Source organism: Miscanthus floridulus, chromosome 5, assembly GCF_019320115.1.
Source record: "Miscanthus floridulus cultivar M001 chromosome 5, ASM1932011v1, whole genome shotgun sequence".
Classification (NCBI taxonomy): Eukaryota; Viridiplantae; Streptophyta; class Magnoliopsida; order Poales; family Poaceae; genus Miscanthus; species Miscanthus floridulus.
Window position 1 is genome coordinate 121984401 of NC_089584.1, and position 17654 is coordinate 122002054.

The 17654-nt window shown below is 40.4% G+C and overlaps 1 protein-coding gene across 1 annotated transcript; it reads right to left on the reverse strand.

Moving 5' to 3' along the window:
- Window positions 1–10484: 10484 nt before the first annotated feature.
- LOC136455637 (uncharacterized mitochondrial protein AtMg00810-like) lies at window positions 10485–10943 on the reverse strand (the record flags this gene model as incomplete). Its single annotated transcript, XM_066455570.1, has 1 exon — window positions 10485–10943. A coding segment is annotated over exon 1 (459 nt), but the record flags the coding sequence as incomplete, so codon positions are not given.
- Between the last annotated feature and the right edge of the window lie 6711 nt (window positions 10944–17654).

The window sequence follows — 17654 nt, forward strand, 5'->3', positions numbered from 1 at the left end:
AAATAATAACTATTTACCTTAGGATGTTACCTTTCACCATATGACGAAGGGTAGATAACTTGTGATGGTCCTTCCCTTTTGCTTGAAGTTTTTCTTATTCGGCTAGTCTCGCAGCTTGAGCTGTTCATGAGCTTCTTGTTTTCTAAATTAAGCCCTTTCTTTCTCATCCTTTCGTCATGCCATCTTTCTGCTCTTCGATCTTTTGACACCTTGTTAGACCTTTCGCCTCACTAATTGTTTTATGCCTACAAAGGATTAGTGCACAACACATACCCGAATGAATATATAATTTTGAAACACGGGTTGTTTGTCTAGAATTTTGTAATTTTCTTCTATGCTAATGGAAATATGGTTTTGGAATTACTTTAGTATAGAGATAATGTTTTATACAAGCATGGCTCAGCAAAGGTAACTTGCAGCAAAAGACAAAGTGAATGAACTTTGGTACTTATAGTTTTTTCATCCATGTTGAATGAGGTATGTAGTTCTTACATTTATAATGAATGAGTTGTGTCTTGCTTCATCTCCGATTTGAATTCATCTCATGACTTACCAATATTGAATTAAGAGTTTCCTACATAGGGTTAGTCCAACAAAATATCCACTATCTACTAAGGCATACTATCGGCTCAAAAATCAACCTAGACACCACGTCTAATTTGATTCAAGAAGGCATTTTAACCTAAACACCATGCTTAATTTAAAAGTCTTTGAAAGTACGATCAGCACCCCTAAACTAAGCTCCATGCTTAATTTAAAAGATGTATGAACATACTCCAAACCTTAAGCATACTATAGTAAACAAAGGTAGCATGAAAACATTATAGAGATTTATTCAAATGGAGATAAAAGAGCATGATTGTTATTTAGCAAATTGAGCATGGCTTAAAGGTAGAGACAACCAAGATGAATTAGCAATATGGCATAAGATTTTTCAGAGAAGTTCATCCTCCACACTTGAATTTTGCAAGGCAAAATGAAGTTTGGATGGATGTGATTCAATGTTGCATGATGATTGGTTGGACATACCTTGAGTCATCATCCTTCATTCTTTTTGCTTCAAACCTAGAATGGTTAGTGACAAAAATACCCGAAGGAATATTTTCACAATTATGTTTCTATGCTCACTTCATAAGAGCATTACAGCAAAAAGTGAAAGCTCATGTTATCTCCTGAAAGTTCTTGCTTTAGGACAAAAGCTCATCCTTGGGAAACCTTCTAACTGCACTCAAGTTGGTAAAGTGGTTTCCCCTCCAACATCAACCTTTGTGTACCTATCTCAAGATTCACACAATGAGATCTGCAATATTTATGATAAACATATGCATCTACAAATACCCTTTCAAAGTCTTTATGAACAAGGAGAATGAGGGGGTTGAAGATCTCATGTGTGGTAATGTTGGAGAGACCAATTAATTCAGGAGATTTCTCATGCAAGCATGGATTTGATGAGGTGTTCATAAAATAACTTCCATGCTCATTGATGTTATCTTCCTTTTCAAGCTCTAAGGGTGTTTCTTCATGAGTGTCTATAGGCAAAACATTGTCTCCATCATTGCATGCCTATGACATTCATTGGATGTTTTATTGTCCAAGATTTCCCATGGATTGGTGGCTCTCAGGTTGATCTTGTCTAAGGCCTCCTTCAAACTTGGATGAGTCATGTTTGTTAAAAAGATTGATTTAAGCTCACCGTTTGGATCTAAGCCAAGTTTGGATTCTACCCATAAGGCTTCGTCCTTGTTCATCCATTCTTTAGCAACGGCATATAAGTTCTTAATACATTCTAGCCATTGTCGTTGCTCTTTTTGGTCATCCTTGTGGCCTTCATGACTCCCATGCTTAGGGTGTCTTGGTGGATTTCTAGGATCATCATGAGTTTTAGGAGAAAGAGCATAAGAGGGATCATCAGGGTCAAGGATGGGTTTAGAGATGTGTTCAGATGAGACATCTAATATGGGCATAGAAGGGGAGAGAATAGGAATGGCTTCTAGATAGCTTGGCTCTCCTTCTATGGTTTCACTAGACATGCCACCCTTGTGTTCTTCTCAATGTCCTATATGGGAATAAGGGAGCTTTTCCAGAGATCCCTTCTTGAGAGGATTTGAATTATATTTGCTCGAAGGTCTCTTATGGAACTAGAAGTTTAAGCTTTTTTCTAAAATCAGCATAAAAAAGATCATCCTCACAAGAAATTTCAAAAGGTTGAATTTCTTCTTCCCTTGGAGGATTTTGGGGTATTGATGGTTCATAATTGGCAGCTAAATCTTGGGATTGGAGTGGTTGTGATTTGACTATCAAAACTTCCTCTTCTTGTTCGGGAGATGATTCCTTCTCTTTCTCGGGAAGTTTATTATGAATGCTAGTGCAGGGAGTCTTTCCACTAATTCTATCAAGCATAGATCTTGCTTCATTAGCAGACAGATGAAGGAAAGCTCCTCTAGAGGCTGCATTAAGGGATTCCATGGAATCCTCGCTAAGACCCATATAAAAATGTTGAAGAAGTATAGGGTCTTGAATGGCAAGGTCTAGGCCAGTGATGATGAGTTTATTAAAATGATCCCACGATGTATCAAGAGATTCTTCTTTTAGCTGTCTAAAATTTAGAACCACTTTTCAAAGATTGACTACTTTAGAGATAGGAAAGAAACGTAAACAAAATTTAGAGCATAACGTTTCCCAATCTCCTTGCATACTTCCTATGGTTTGACTGTACCAATGCTTAGCTCTTCTTGTCAAAGAGAATAGAAACAACTTCCATCTTACGGTTTTATCAAACATGCCAGCGATACGTAAGCTTGCACAAGTCTATTCAGACTCTTGTAGGTGTGAGTATGGGTTTTCATCGCCTTCTCCCAAGAAGAATTTATCCTGAATCAATTTTATAAAACACGGACGCAGCTCATAGCCAGGTGTTAGGATGGGCTCTAAAGATTTGGGTCGCTCTAGGCTTGCGCTCGTGGGTTTAGCATATTGATAGATAGGAGTGGAATCCATGCTAAAAGAAAAAGTAAAATATAATGTTAAGCTAGGCTCAAAGTTAATTTAGCAACCGTTTCCCCGGCAATGGCGCTAGAAAGCTTGTTGGTATATTTAATGCACACAGATAAATCCGCAAGCGCACGGATACCACTTTAGCTTTCACCCGAAAGTATTCTAAGTATCACATCCATAGAGAAACATGTGAGACTAACTATGGTCTAACTTAACAAGGGGTAGCGACTAGGTTAAGGTTTAACTTAACTAGGAGTAGCAACAAGGCTAAGGATAAATAGGAGCGTAGAGAGGATAACTGAGGTTATCTAATTCTAACTTAGGTAAGCTATGTCTTCTACTATTTAACTGAGGACATTACTAGGGAAAGACACCAGTAGAGGATGCTTTCCTTCGCATCCGCGTCCAACGTGCACCTATAGACAGGAGGTGGACTATAAAGGATCAACGAAGCTATATAGTACATAGAACTTATATCACTCGCGTGATCTACCACCTTCAGGAATGCAGGGTGCATCCACGATCAACCCAAGTCTAAGCACCATGCTTACACTTACGATTAATACTCTACTATCTCTGGAACAGGAATGAAACACTCAAAAGAGTCGTGATCCTGATGAACAATATAAACAAGATGCTTACTTGAATTAGAAGTTGATTACTAGAGATATCTCGAAGGCAAGCTCAAGTAGAACTTGGATCCACCAAGGTACAAGTCATAAAGAGAGTACTGATAGGCTGGCACCTCCTCCAAACTCTTCTCTCACTGTCTATCTCACTATTTCTATTCATAAGACTAGATCCAATAGAAGACTAATCTTCTCTAGATAGCTGGCTCTAATCCTGATGAGGAGAATATGAATTATGGTTTCATGATGGCTCCAGGGAGGGTGGTAGGGTCTGGTATATATAGGCCAGAGCATCCAATGTGAGCCCTTGGATCAAACCGACTTAAAGGACAACATAGATATAACCTAGGAGGTGATGGAGAACCAACATAACAACGGGAGGCTGGCATGGGAGGTCCATAGGTCGAGTAGCCTCTAGGTAGGGCCGGCTAGCCCCACATGTTAGAGACACAAGCTCCACTTCGGTGATTCACCTTCTGGAGTCTTCTAGAGTCTTCCCACATCGATTACGCGGTGGAATTCTATAATTTCCTTTGATAAATAGGCCCCCCTTGACGGTTTTCTAGATAAACCCTGCTGAAAACACAGATTCACCAAAACTCAGAATTTAATAGTTTAACCTCCTACACCTATGTTTGGTGATAGAATTAAGTATAAACATAGGTTATGTTGACGGTTTATAATTGATGTTAGTGACCGCCAACATCCACTAACTTTAAAATCAGTTTGGTTGACTTTTAAAGTCGGCCTAGCTGACCCTTTTTGAACAATAGTGTTAGTGGTTCATTCTTGCTTGTCCACGGGAGTTTGGGCTTGCCCCCCCCCCCCGAGCCTAGAAGATTTGCTAGTGATCTTGAGGCTCGTCTGATTACCATTGGACTTTTCTAGCATCACCTCATGATCTAATACTTTCTTTCCCTTCTTATGTTCTCTGGGCTCATCGATTATCATATTTTTTCCAATAGTGGAATCGGCTTGCTCCGGCCGAATCAAGAATGCTGGATTATTTATCTCTAGAGTTTTGGAAAGCATCTTTTTGCATGGTAAAGGATGTGCGTCTTCGTCATGTGTAGCTTGTATGTTCAAATTTGCCTCTTTTGATTTCCAAAATCTATTAATAAATTTCTGCGAATCGGTTTGGGGGCATCACATGAGGCCTCAGGCATTGGAACCATGCTTGATGACTTTAGAGAGTTAGACAACACCATAATATGAGGCATTGAAGCATGTGGTGTTGTCCCATCATCATTTTGAGAAGTACAAACCGAATTGGGTGTGTATGTAACAGTGGGAAAATAGTGCTAAGACTATCTCCAACAACAACACCCAAAATATAAGACCCATTTGATTTTTGGGTAGCGCTACAGTCAAATGATTCAATACCCATTCAACATTTTCTCCAACAATAGGACCTAAAAGAGAATACTTTCTACAAATAGGTTTCTAGGAGAGAGGATGCTCATATTTAGGTTGTGTCTATCAAGCAACCTAAAATAGGTCTCTCGTATAGGTAATCTGTTGAAGGTTGATTTTGGGTCTCTGTTACCCATTTTGGATTTAGGTGTCCATATAAGTCTCTTGTTGGAGACAGTCTAACCCCTCCTAAATTGATTCTATCGGTTTCAGGCGCTGAAGAGACCAATTCTGATTGCTTCCTAAAAATAAGCTTGCCATTTTGATCAATATAACAGTAAGCAACCTCTTACCAGGAGGTATAGTGCTAGTCCCTCTTGAGTTGGTCCTATCGATTTTAGGCACTGAAGAGACCAATTCAGGTTGCTTCCTAAAAATAAGCTTGCCATTTTGATCAATATAACAGTAAGACAACCTCTTACCAGGAGGTATAGTGCTAGCTCCTCCTGAATTGGTCCTATCGGTTTTAGACGCCAAAGAGGCTAGATCGGATTAATTATAAAAAACAAACCTTCCATGTTGATCAAGATAGTAGTGAAACGACCTCTCATAAGGTTGACTAAAAGCTAGGGCCGATTCACTAATATGTGCAGCATGAGGTAAAGTAACAATAGGAGCACCAAACATCCTTTCCTCTAATTTATCAAATTCAGACATAATCTTAATCATAACAAAGAAAAGAGGAGAATCTTTAGTAATCCCATGTACTTTTAGCATAGCTATGGTTGTAGACCTAACGAGGATCTCCTGACTCATTAGATCAATGAACTCGCCATTGTGACCATTGCTCCACATCCTAAAAGAGGAGATGTAGGATCTCTGGTTGGCCTAGAGGGGGGGAGTGAATAGGACTATCAAAACAAACACTTAAACTTTTATCAATTTCACCCTGCGTCACTGTCGCTCTGACGAGCAGCACTACCGGGCCAGAACAACGGCACTGCCGCACCTGTAGACAACTTTGAGTCACAGTTCAAAATCAGTGAACAGAAACTTAGATCGAAGAAATTTCTCAGCTTACTGTAGGTATGATAGTCATAGATCGAGAACTAGAAGTAGTAGGAACACCACACATAAGTAGATCGACTAGAAACCTTAGAAATCACATCAAGGTCAACAATGGAGGGAGAGAGAGAGAGGCTCCTTTCTATTTAGGATAAGCTAGAGTGAAAAAGAGGCAGAGAGCCGTTGGAGAGGAAGGGGAAGGGTATAAATACCCCGTAGCCCCTAATGGTCACTTAAGTCGTGATAGTGTCGCATCTCAAGTGCGGTAGTGCCGCACTGCGGTAGTGCCTCTCTTCAAGTGCGGCAGTGCTGCACCACGCAAGACAGCAAGGGTAAGAGTGAAGTGTAGACTGTCTTGGCTGTGAATCTGAGGATTCATGTATATGTTTGAGCACTTGATAGCACATATTAGCTTAAGCATTGTGTCCCTCTTTATAGTACGACTTTTCCCATACTCAAATTTAAAATATAAAAGAATTTAAACCTCTTTTGAGTTTGAAGCCATCTACATTTGTAATTGGGGGCACCTCCATTTCGTGTAGCATCCTTGTACATGAATTCCCTGCTTGTCATCTCGATAAATCTTATTAGTGCATGGTCATTATCACCAAAACCCATAATTAGGGCTTGATTACACTTTCAATCTCCCCCTTTTTGGTGATTGATGACAACCCAATTAGAGCTTACAAAATATATGAAATAAATACTGAGATTTTTGAGCCATGGGTGTAGAGCCTCCCCCTAAGTATGTGAATATAGAATTAAATTCTCAAATTGGCATAAGAAGCCAAGATTCACATTTTAGTGAAAGTGATGGGGCTCCCCCTACATCCATGCTCCTGTGGGGTGCTGCATACTGTGTCAAGTATGTAAAATGTGATGCAAATAACAGTTTATGCATAACATGGTTTGCTATTGTAGCTTGGTGCGGCACTACCGCACTAGAGTGCGGCACTGCCGCATTTGCTGTAGCAACATAGATTAGAACAGACACCACACATCATGTAATACATATAAAGATATATATTCTAGCACAATTGTATCACAAGCGACAACATAGATTAATATATGTCTATATCCCACACATATATAAAGTGCTTAAATAGCATTATTACATAAATAGAGTTTCTAACGGACTCTCAAACTCTTACTTAACGAAGACTACTCTAAACAGATATGAACATAACTCCAGCTACAGCAACATCCATGACATCAAAAAAGTTGTTGACCCCTCTAATTTTCTCCCACTTTGGCATAAAGCACCAAAAAGAGAAGAAAATAAGAAAGACCAACACTCGCTCCTCATCCTCTTGGATCGTGTCCCAATCAACATCATCCCCACCAGTAGCTCCACTAGCACCTACAACATCCTCCTCTCCATCATCATCGTCGTCATCGTCGGAGGAGGAGGAAGAAGAAGAAGACACCACCACCCTCCCTTGGTGATGAGTGCTCAAAGTGTGGTGCTCACGCCTGGTGCTCCTCCTTAGAGACTGCAAGGTGGACCTCAAACTCATGTGAGGATTAAGCTCTAGCTGCTCCTGCTGCTCCTGCTGCTGCTCCTCCTCCTCCTCCAAATCTGTCTTAGAAAGGCTAGGGAGGTCATCAAACCTCAGTGGTGACTGAATTGGAGAAAGAGGTGGTAGCCCTACATGCTCTCTAGCCTCTCGGTTGGCTTCACAGTTTTCCAACCGATCCTCATATGCAGTCCTTGCTGCATAGGTGCATTTGGTGAAAATGGCCTTAATCCATCTCCCAAACTTCTCCATCTTCTTTTCCTTGTGGGGCCTAGAGTGAGAGGACTCAGGCACATCCTCAACTAATGGAGAGTGTCTCACTGCCCTGCTAGCACCTAAGGCTTGGGTCTTCTCAATCTTGTAGACGGTGGAAGACTATCTTTCTTAAATCTGTAGCTAGTGACCCTCTCAATTATAAACATGAGATAGGGGTATAGGGTATCCCCTTTCTCCCATCCTCTATGGCGTTCCTCAGCTCATGCCATATGAAGCGAGGGACATTAAACATGTCACCTCCAGGAGCAAATCTATCAAGCACATTCCTGACATAGCCATTAAGATCAGAGGTTGCTCCATCCTTAGGATTGATAGTGTGCCTGATCAAATTATTCAGAATATAATAATAGCTCTTCAGGCCACTGACCTTCCCATCTGCTCCTCTTCTATCAATCCACATATATGCAATATCACGGATCTTAGCTCTAGCCTCATCATGAATATAAGTGAAGCCCCGCTCCTCCTCTCCAAAATCAAGGATCCAGCTAAAAGTCTTAAAATCAACTCTATAATGCCGTCCCTCAATCATCCAGTGAATCTCATCAGTGTAGATGCTATAGAAGAAAGTGGCATGAAACTAGGCTAGCACTTCCTCATTCCAATTATATCTAAAGTTCATAATATCACTGAGGCCAAACAACTCATAAGCCTTGATATCCTTATTAAATTCTGGCTCATTCTTTGCCTTCATCTCCTCCCAATCAACATACTGCATCTTAACAACTTTGGATTTCTTGGAGTTGAAGTTCATAGAAGCATAGAAGTTGGAATGAAACTCATTGCAAAACCTGTAGTATATCCCCAAATCCTTTGGCTGCTCATAGTGATTGTTCTCACGTGCTTCCTTCACCATCTTCAGCTTTCCCGTATAGTTGAGCATGGGATGAGCACGTGTGTCAACAGGACACCTCATGACCACATCCTCAGAATACTCTCTGATGTAGCTCTTGTCGAACTCCTCAAGATGAGGTGGAGTATCTGGGCAAGCACCTAGAGGAATAGTACGGCCAGCCCTCTCCAAGTTCTCCTCATCCTGGATCATCTGATCTCTCCTCCCCCTGTCTCTGGCAACACCTCTACCTGCTGGGCTGCTACACTACTGCTACCCCCTATGGTCCTGCCATGACCACAACAAGGCATCTGCTTATCTCGAGGCTCGATCATCTTCCTCTTCCCCCCTTCGGTCATCATCACCTCCAGAGGACATTTATGCAAACAAATATAGGTCCAAATAAGAAACTATACATAAAGGGTATAAAAGAACACTTGTAAAACACTCTGTATAGATGAGCTGATTCAAATCTCGAGTTAGGAAAGCACTCTAAACTAATCAGGTCAAAGGGTACGGCACTATCGCACCTAGTGCTTCACCTCTCCTATGATTCAATTCTTCTCAACTATTCAGACTACTTCTCCAACATTCTTCTAAACAACTAGACAATCTCAGAATGAGTAGACCTAAACAAATACATGGAGTTGTCTACAATGTAGGTAAAGTGGCTACATGTTTAAGATAGAAACAAATCTGGTGCACAAATCTAACCAAAATAGAGAGTCATCGATGGAACAACATCTATATTTACAAGTTTAATCTGTTGAGTGCGGCACTGCCGCACCCAACATGCGGCACTGCCATGGGTATAGATGAGGCTCAACCAATAAATCATTGTTTTGATTCAATTCATCCATCAAACTAGTTTCTACCCTAATCATGTAGTCACTAGAAACCATCTTCCAATAAATATAGAACTTCATGGCATAGATCAGGATTAGGTTAGTGTTTCACCTTGATTTACATGGATTAAGGAGGAAAGGAATGAATCAGCTTCATCCATGAGCTACTCCAGCTACTGGCAGTGAGGGGGAAGAGCAGCAGCGGGCTAGACAGTGCCACAGGTGGCGGCGCAGTAGGACGGATGGCGTCGGCGGTTGCCTATGCGTGCAGTGAAGAGAGGGGGGTGGTAGCTGTGGTGAATGAGGGAGAGTTACCCTGGGGGCTAGTAGAAATAAGAGGCAAGATGGGCTCCCATGGTAATAGCTGATATGGGCTGAATTTCTGGTTGAAATTAAAGTGTGGCACTGCCGCTCACCACACGTGGCACTGCCGTAGGGCAGGCGCGGCACTGCCGCACTCCTTAGTACAACGGATTTAGCTACTAGCTAAATACCTCTCTATATATAGGATATGGACACATATCTCAAGCACATTATGATTAGCAACAAATAATCAATACAAACAATAATCACAATGCACTTGTTTCTTATGATAAAATATTTTAAGCACAATATTTATACTTTTGCAATTCATTTCTCATATCCATGCTAGTTCATCAATCAAGGTGTGCTATAGTTCAAACCACATTATGAGAATCAAGAATATTTAGGTCACTATGCAAAGCACAAAACTTTGATTCATCAAGAGGCTTAGTAAAGATATCGGCTAGTTGCTTGTCGGTGCTCACATGGCGAATTTCGATATCTCCTTTGGCTTTGTGGTCTCTCAAGAAATGATGTCGGATGTCTATGTGCTTAGTTCTTGAGTGCTTACGGGATTGTTGGCTAACTTTATGGCACTTTTGTTGTCACACAAAAGTGGGATTTTTGTGAAGTGACATCCTAAATCTTGAAGGGTTTGCCTTATCCAAAGTAGTTGAGCACAACATGCACCGGCTGCAACATACTCAGCCTCGGTGGTGGAAAGGGCTACACAATTTTTCTTCTTAGAACTCCAAGACACTAGGGACCGTCCAAGGAATTGACATGTCCTCGAGGTGCTTTTTCGATTTACTTTGCAACCAGCGTAATCAGAATCTAAATACCCAAGTAGATCAAACTTAGAGCCCTTAGGATACCACAAGCCAATATTAGAAGTGTGTACTAAATATCTCAAGATTCTCTTAACGGCCACTAAGTGGCACTCTTTCGGGTTAGCTTGAAATCTAGCACACATGCACACACTAAGCATAATATCAGGCCTAGATGCGCACAGATAAAATAGAGAGCCGATCATGGAGCGATATACCTTAATATCCATGGCTTTCCCTTCATCATTGAGATCTAGATATCCATTGGTTGGCATGGGAGTTTTGATAGGCTTGGCATTCACCATGTCAAACTTCTTGAGCATATCATGGGTGTACTTCATTTGGCTAATGAAAGTTCCATCCTTCACTTACTTGATTTGAAATCTAAGGAAGAACTTTAATTCACCTATCATGGACATCTCAAATCTCTTGGTCATGATCCTACTAAATTTCTCACAAAAAGAATGATTAGTACTACCAAATATTATGTCATCGATATATATTTGGCACATAAATATATCTTTGCCAATTTTGTGAGTGAAAAGGATAGGATCGGATTTGCCTATTTCAAAGCCTTGTTTAAGCAAGAATTCTTTAAGGCATTCATACCATGCTCTTGGTGCTTGCTTAAGCCCATAGAGCGTCTTTTGGAGTTTGTAGACATGGTTGGAAAACTTATGATCTTCAAAGCCCGGTGGTTGCTCAACATAGACAAGTTCTTGAATAGGGCTGTTGAGAAATGCACTCTTCACATCCATTTGATATAGCTTGAAGTAGTGATGAGCGGCATAAGCTAGAAGCATTCGAATTGCTTTAAGTCTTACCACCGGTGCATATATTTCTTCAAAGTCCAAGCTCTTTACTTGAGTGAAACCTTGAGCAACCAACCTTGCCGTGTTCCTTGTCACCACTCCATTCTCATCTTGCTTGTTGCGGAAGACCCACTTGGTGCCAATGACATTGGTATTGGGTCATTCCACCAAAATCCACACTTGGTTTCATTCGAAGTTATTGAGCTCTTCCTGCATGGCCATCACCTAATCCGAATCTCCAAGTGCTTGTTCTACCTTAAGAGGCTCTAAAGAGGAAATAAACGAGTAATATTGATAAAAGTTTGCTAAATATAAATGAATTGTTACCCCCTTTCAAAGGCTCCAAAGAACATTATCAATGAGATAATCCCGTTGTATTGTTTGCCTTAGCCTTAGATGCTCAATGGTCTCTTGTTCATCTTCTAGATCTTCATCATCATCTTGCTCAAATATGGGTTGTAGATTTTGTCCACGAGCTGGAGTCAAATTAGCTGCTGCTAATTGTGTAGGTGCGACACTACCACCCTCAAGTGTGGCACTGCCACGCTCTAGAGTTGTAGCAGATGCTTGCTACAGTGTAGCATCAGGTACGTCAGCGGAAATAGGTGCAACAGCAACTTGAGGAACCTCCACTTCAGTGACTTCTTTTTCTTGTGGTCTAATATCATCAATAGCCAATTGCTTGATTGCTTCACATAGTGGATCCTCCTTTCCTACAACACTTGAATTAACTTGCTCCACTTGAGAGCCATTAGATTCATCAAATGTCACGTCTACCGCAATCTCAACTCTCCCAGAGGTTTTGTTGAAGACACGGTAGGCAGCTCATTTGATCCATAACTAAGAAGAAAACCTTCATCAACTTTAGGTGCAAACTTAGAGATTTTGGGTTTCTTGTTAAGTATGAAACACTTGCACCCAAACACTCTAAAGTAGGCACCTTAGGTTTGTTATCGGTTAGAAGCTCGTATGAAGTTTTCTTCAACTTCTTGTGTAGGTAGAGGCGGTTGATGGCATGGCAAGCGGTGTTAACAGTGTCACACCAAAACTTGTCCGGCGTCTTATACTCATCTAGCATTGTTCTTGTCATGTCAATGAGTGTATGGTTCTTCCTCTCTATCACACCATTTTATTGAAGGGTGTATGGAGTTGAAAACTCATGCTTGATGCCCTCTTCATCAAGAAACTCCTCAACTAGAGTATTCTTGAATTCGGTCCCAATGTTGCTTATCACTTTTTTGATGGAAAGACCAAACTCCTTTTGATCTCTTCTAACAAGTATCTTCACCTTCTCTTGAACTTGGCACTTGTCATGCAAGAAAAATACCCAAGTGAAACGGGAATAGCCATCAACAATAATAAGACCATATTTGTTATCCATGATACTTAGGTAGGCGATCGGTCCAAAGAGATCCATATATATTAGCTACAATGGTTGCTTGGTGGTCATGATGCTCTTTGGTGGGTGAGGTGCTCCAACTTGCTTTCTAGCTTGACAAGCGCTACAAATCCTATCTTTCTCAAAGTGAACATTTGTTAGTCTAAGGATGTATTCATCTTTTAGAAGTTTGGCCAAGTTCCTTATACCAACATAGACTAGTCGGCGATGCCAAAGCCAACCCATGCTAGATTTTGCCACTAAACAAGTCTCAAGCTTAGCTTTACTTTTGTTGAAATCAACTAAGTAAAGCTTGTTCTTTAATTGACCCATAAAGACAATAGAGGAATCCTCCCTTCTAAAGACTTCCATGCCTTTATCCGTAAAGAGACAATTGTAGCCCATCTCACACAATTGAGAAACGGACAACAAATTGTAACTCAACGAATCAACATGTAATACATTTGTAATTGAATGCCCAAGAGTTATAGCAACTTTACCGAGACTAATCACATCCCCCTTTGAATTGTCTCCAAAGACAATATTTTCATTTGAGTGTGTCATCGGTGAATATGATGAGAACATACTCCTTTCTCCGGTCATATGATTTGTACATCCACTATCAAGCACCCAACTTGATCCACCGGAGGAGTATACCTACAAAACAAGTTTAGTTGTGAGATTTAGGTCCCTAATTTAACTTGGGGCCTTGTATGTTAGTCACAAGAATCTTAGAAACTCATATAGAAGTATTCCTATATATGTTGGTTTCCTTTCCAACATATTTAGCAACCACTTTCCCACTGTTGTTGTTCCTCAAAACAAAGCATGATGTCAAGCTTTGTCGAGGTGCATAAGTCTTCGGTTGATAGGCATACTTATTCTTGGTGGCCCATACTAATTCCTTAGGCTTATGGAAAACATGTTTCTCTTGTTACACCTTCTTCTTGGGCTTAGTTTGATTAGGAGCAGAATTGGTAGCCTTCATATTTTTGCGGGGTGCGGCACCATCGCTCTGGGACGCTGTTCTGTCGCGGTCTATGTAGGCTGATCTGTACCAATTTTGCCCTTCCTCTCAAACTGCACACACTCATAGCCATTCACTGTCCTTCTTCTATTTGTCTTAGCTCCTTTTGTGTGATCAAGCCCATGCTTGATTAAGGGATGCCTTACTTGCTTGAATTGTGGCCCTTTTGATTTATCAACCTTCTTGTCATTGGATTGGGTCACACTTATTCACCCTTTTCCAATGACTTCATTGAGCCTAGCAATCTTTTTTCTCATAGCTTCTATATTTGCAAGGTTAGTGGAATAAGCATTCAAGTCAAAATTAAAATATTTTCCACAACCTTGACTAGTAGAGGGAGTAGATGTTTCCTTTGCTTTAGTGAGATGTGAGTTGCTATCCCAAAGAATGCTATATTGCATCTCAAGTTCTTTGTGCTTTTCATCTAAGTCACAATACTTTTTCTTGAGAGCTTTATTTGCTTTCTTTGTGATAGCATGGTTCTCTTGCTCTTTGGCCAAGGCCTTACGCAAGGATTCCACCTCACTTCTCTCTAATGCAAGAGCTTCTTTGCTAATAATGTAGAGATCCTCTTGTTGAATAAGAGTCTCTTCTCTAGATTCTAGCTTGGCTTGGACACTCTCTAGATCCTCCGTTAGCTTAGTGACGAATAATTTGATCTTTCCATCCAAAATTTTAGTTATCATATTTATTTCTTCATCACTAGATTTATTATCACTAGAGCTATCACTAATATCACTACTAGAGATATCACTAGGAGGTGGAGGAGATTTGGCCTTTGATTTAGATTTTACCTTCTCACACTTTGCCATGAGACAAATATGGTCTCTACTCTTTCTTGAACTTGCTTGGTTGCTTTGGGCTTGCTAGTTGAAGCTTGTTGGTTGATCTTGAACTTGCTTGTAGAGCCTTGTTTGCTTGATTTGTTGGCCTTGAGAGCTACATCTTTGATCTTGATGCCCTCTAACTTTGCTTGCAATTCTCCAAGTTTCTTTCTCTCATTTGCTTCTTCTCTTTGCATGTCAAAGGTCAAGATTCTCTCAAGTACATCATATGGTGTGAAGTACTCAAACTTCTTCTTGTCTCTAATTAGAGTGACTATGGTCTCATTTTTAGGTGAATAAGCTTCTAACATAATCTTGACAACTTTGTGATCATCTAGCTCATCACAACTATAGCCTCTAATCTTGCCCACCATTGTTACCAACCTATCAAACATATCTTGTGACCCCTCTCTATCCAAAATCACAAACCGGTTGAGCTTTGACATCAATAAATCAATTCTTACATTTCTCACTTTGTCAACCCCTTCATGTGCTAGGCGTAAAGTATTCCAAATTTGCTTGGCAACATCAACTCCAATCACTCTATTGTACTCATCACCATCCAAGGCACTAAGCAACACACTTGTGGCTTGACCATTGAGATGAATGATTCTCATCTCTTCTAGTGTTGGGTTCTTGAGATCAACCGGTGGCTCAAATCCATTACAAACAATTTCCCAAATGTCGGGGTGAAGACCTATAAGATAGGCTCTCATCAAGTGCTTCCACTTGGCAAAGTTAGTCCCATTAAAATGAGGTAACTTTCTCGTGGGTACATTGATGAAAGACCTCCATTCATGGTTAGTCATAGGAATAGAAGAATAGTTAAAGGATACGGCGGCATATTTATTGTTGTCGCCTTTGCCCTTTCCTTTCTTCTCCTTCTTGTTCCCCTTCGACACTTGGTATGACTCATCATCATCTCCATCTTTGGAACTACTTAATATGCTTGATGAGGAAAAAGTCTACTTAACCTCCCCCACCTTTCATACTTGGTCTACTTCACCCTCAACTATGAAACCGTCTGTTACCTCCTAAACTTTCTAAAACCGTCTATTTTACCCCTTGGGCGGTTTTCAGCGGCGGGTTTGCTACAGTAATATCAAGTTTGCTACAGTAACGTGGGTTTGCTACAGTGTCGTTGGTTTTGAATTTTCTTTTTATTTATTTATTTTCGGTGAATTTTTGAAAAATCATAAAATGAAAAATCTAATTTTATTGGACTCCACATGAGTAGATCTATATAGTGAATATATAATACGGTATGCTTTAGTACAAAATTTTTACTGTAGCCTTAGATTAATTGGAAAATCTAATTTTATCTGTAATTAATTGGAATAATTCATAGCTGCAGCTTCTATGGTCCAATTATGGTGAAATTTTTATGGTACGCTAATTATTATATGCTTGAACTATAGTAAAAATTTCGTACTCATTGGACTATATATAACTTAGTTATAGATAAATTTTAATTAATTACAGACAAAATTGGATTTTCCAATTAATCTAAAGCTACAAAAAAATTGTACTAAAACATACCGTATTATATATTCACTGTGTAGATCTACTCACATGGAGTCTAATAAAATTAGATTTTTCTATGATTTACTATGATTTTTCAAAAATTCACTGAAAATAAATAAAAAAAAGAAAAATTCAAAACCACCGGCACTGTAGCAAAACCGCCGCTGAAAACCGCCCAGGGGTAAAATAGATGGTTTTAGAAAGTTTAGGGGGTAAAACAGACGGTTTCATAGTTGGGGGTGAAGTAGACCAAGTATGAAAGGTGGGGGGGGGGTTAAGTAGACTTTTTCCTACTTGATGATGTACTTATTGCCTTCTCTTCTTCTTTCTTCTTCTTCCTAGCTTCTCTTCTTCTTCTTTTTCTTCTTACTTCTCTCTTAAGCCTTCTTTCTTCTTTTCTTTGCTTCTTATCCTCTAACCGCTGCTCCTTCTTCTTCTTCTTCTCTCTTGCTTCTCTTTTTAGCTTTATTGTCTCCTTCCTTTTTCTTCTCTCATTCTCATTGAGAGCTCTTTCGGCGTCGGTAGCCTCAAGATGCGGTAGTGTGGTGTTGCTTGCTATCGATGCGCTTAGCTCGCTGCTGTCTGTGTCGACATCCACCCGCTTTACGCCACTAGTTCCTCCTTCGGGCTCCGTACCTCACGCAGTGAAGCGTATATGAGGTAACCTGCTCTGATACAACTTGTAGGATTTATGGTTGGTCTAGAGGGGAGGAGGTGAATAGGCCTATCAAAATAAACACTCAAACTTTCATCAATTTCACCCTACGGCACTGCTGCTCTGACGGGCGGCACTGTCAGACTACGGCACTGCCGGGCCAGAACAGCGGCACTGCCACACCTACAAACAACTTCAAGTCATAGTTCAAAATCAGTGAACAAAAACTTAGATCGAAGAAATTTCTTAGCTTACTGCAGGTATGATAGTCACAAATCGAGAGCTAAAAGTAGTAGGAACATCACACACAAGTAGATCGACTAGAAACCCTAGAAATCACCTCAACAATAATATGACATGTAAGTAATGTAAATGAAGCATAAGAGACATAAAGATTTATCCCGTGGTTTGGCTCGCCACCAAGGCTTGCTTACCTCCACGTTATTTAGGTTAGCCACTAAGGCTTAGGGCTTTCTAACCCTTCCTTATTATCAAATCAAGAGACTTAACTCTTGAGATGAGGGGTGAGTTTACTAACTTCAAGAGATGGCTACAAACCTCCTAGGGCTGCCACATAAGTTGGCAAGCTCCACGGGCGACGCTCTAGCCGGCTAGGAGCCAAGCTCCAAGAGTAACAAACACAACCACCGACCAAAACATGAACCAAGTGCTCTTTAGAGTTGGGGAATCAATGGAGCTACTCTCTAATCGAGTTTTGGACCCTTTCCCTCAAGGATTGATGGAGAAATCAATGAATTTGCTTGGGGCTTGAGGTCAACAATGGAGGGAGAGAGAG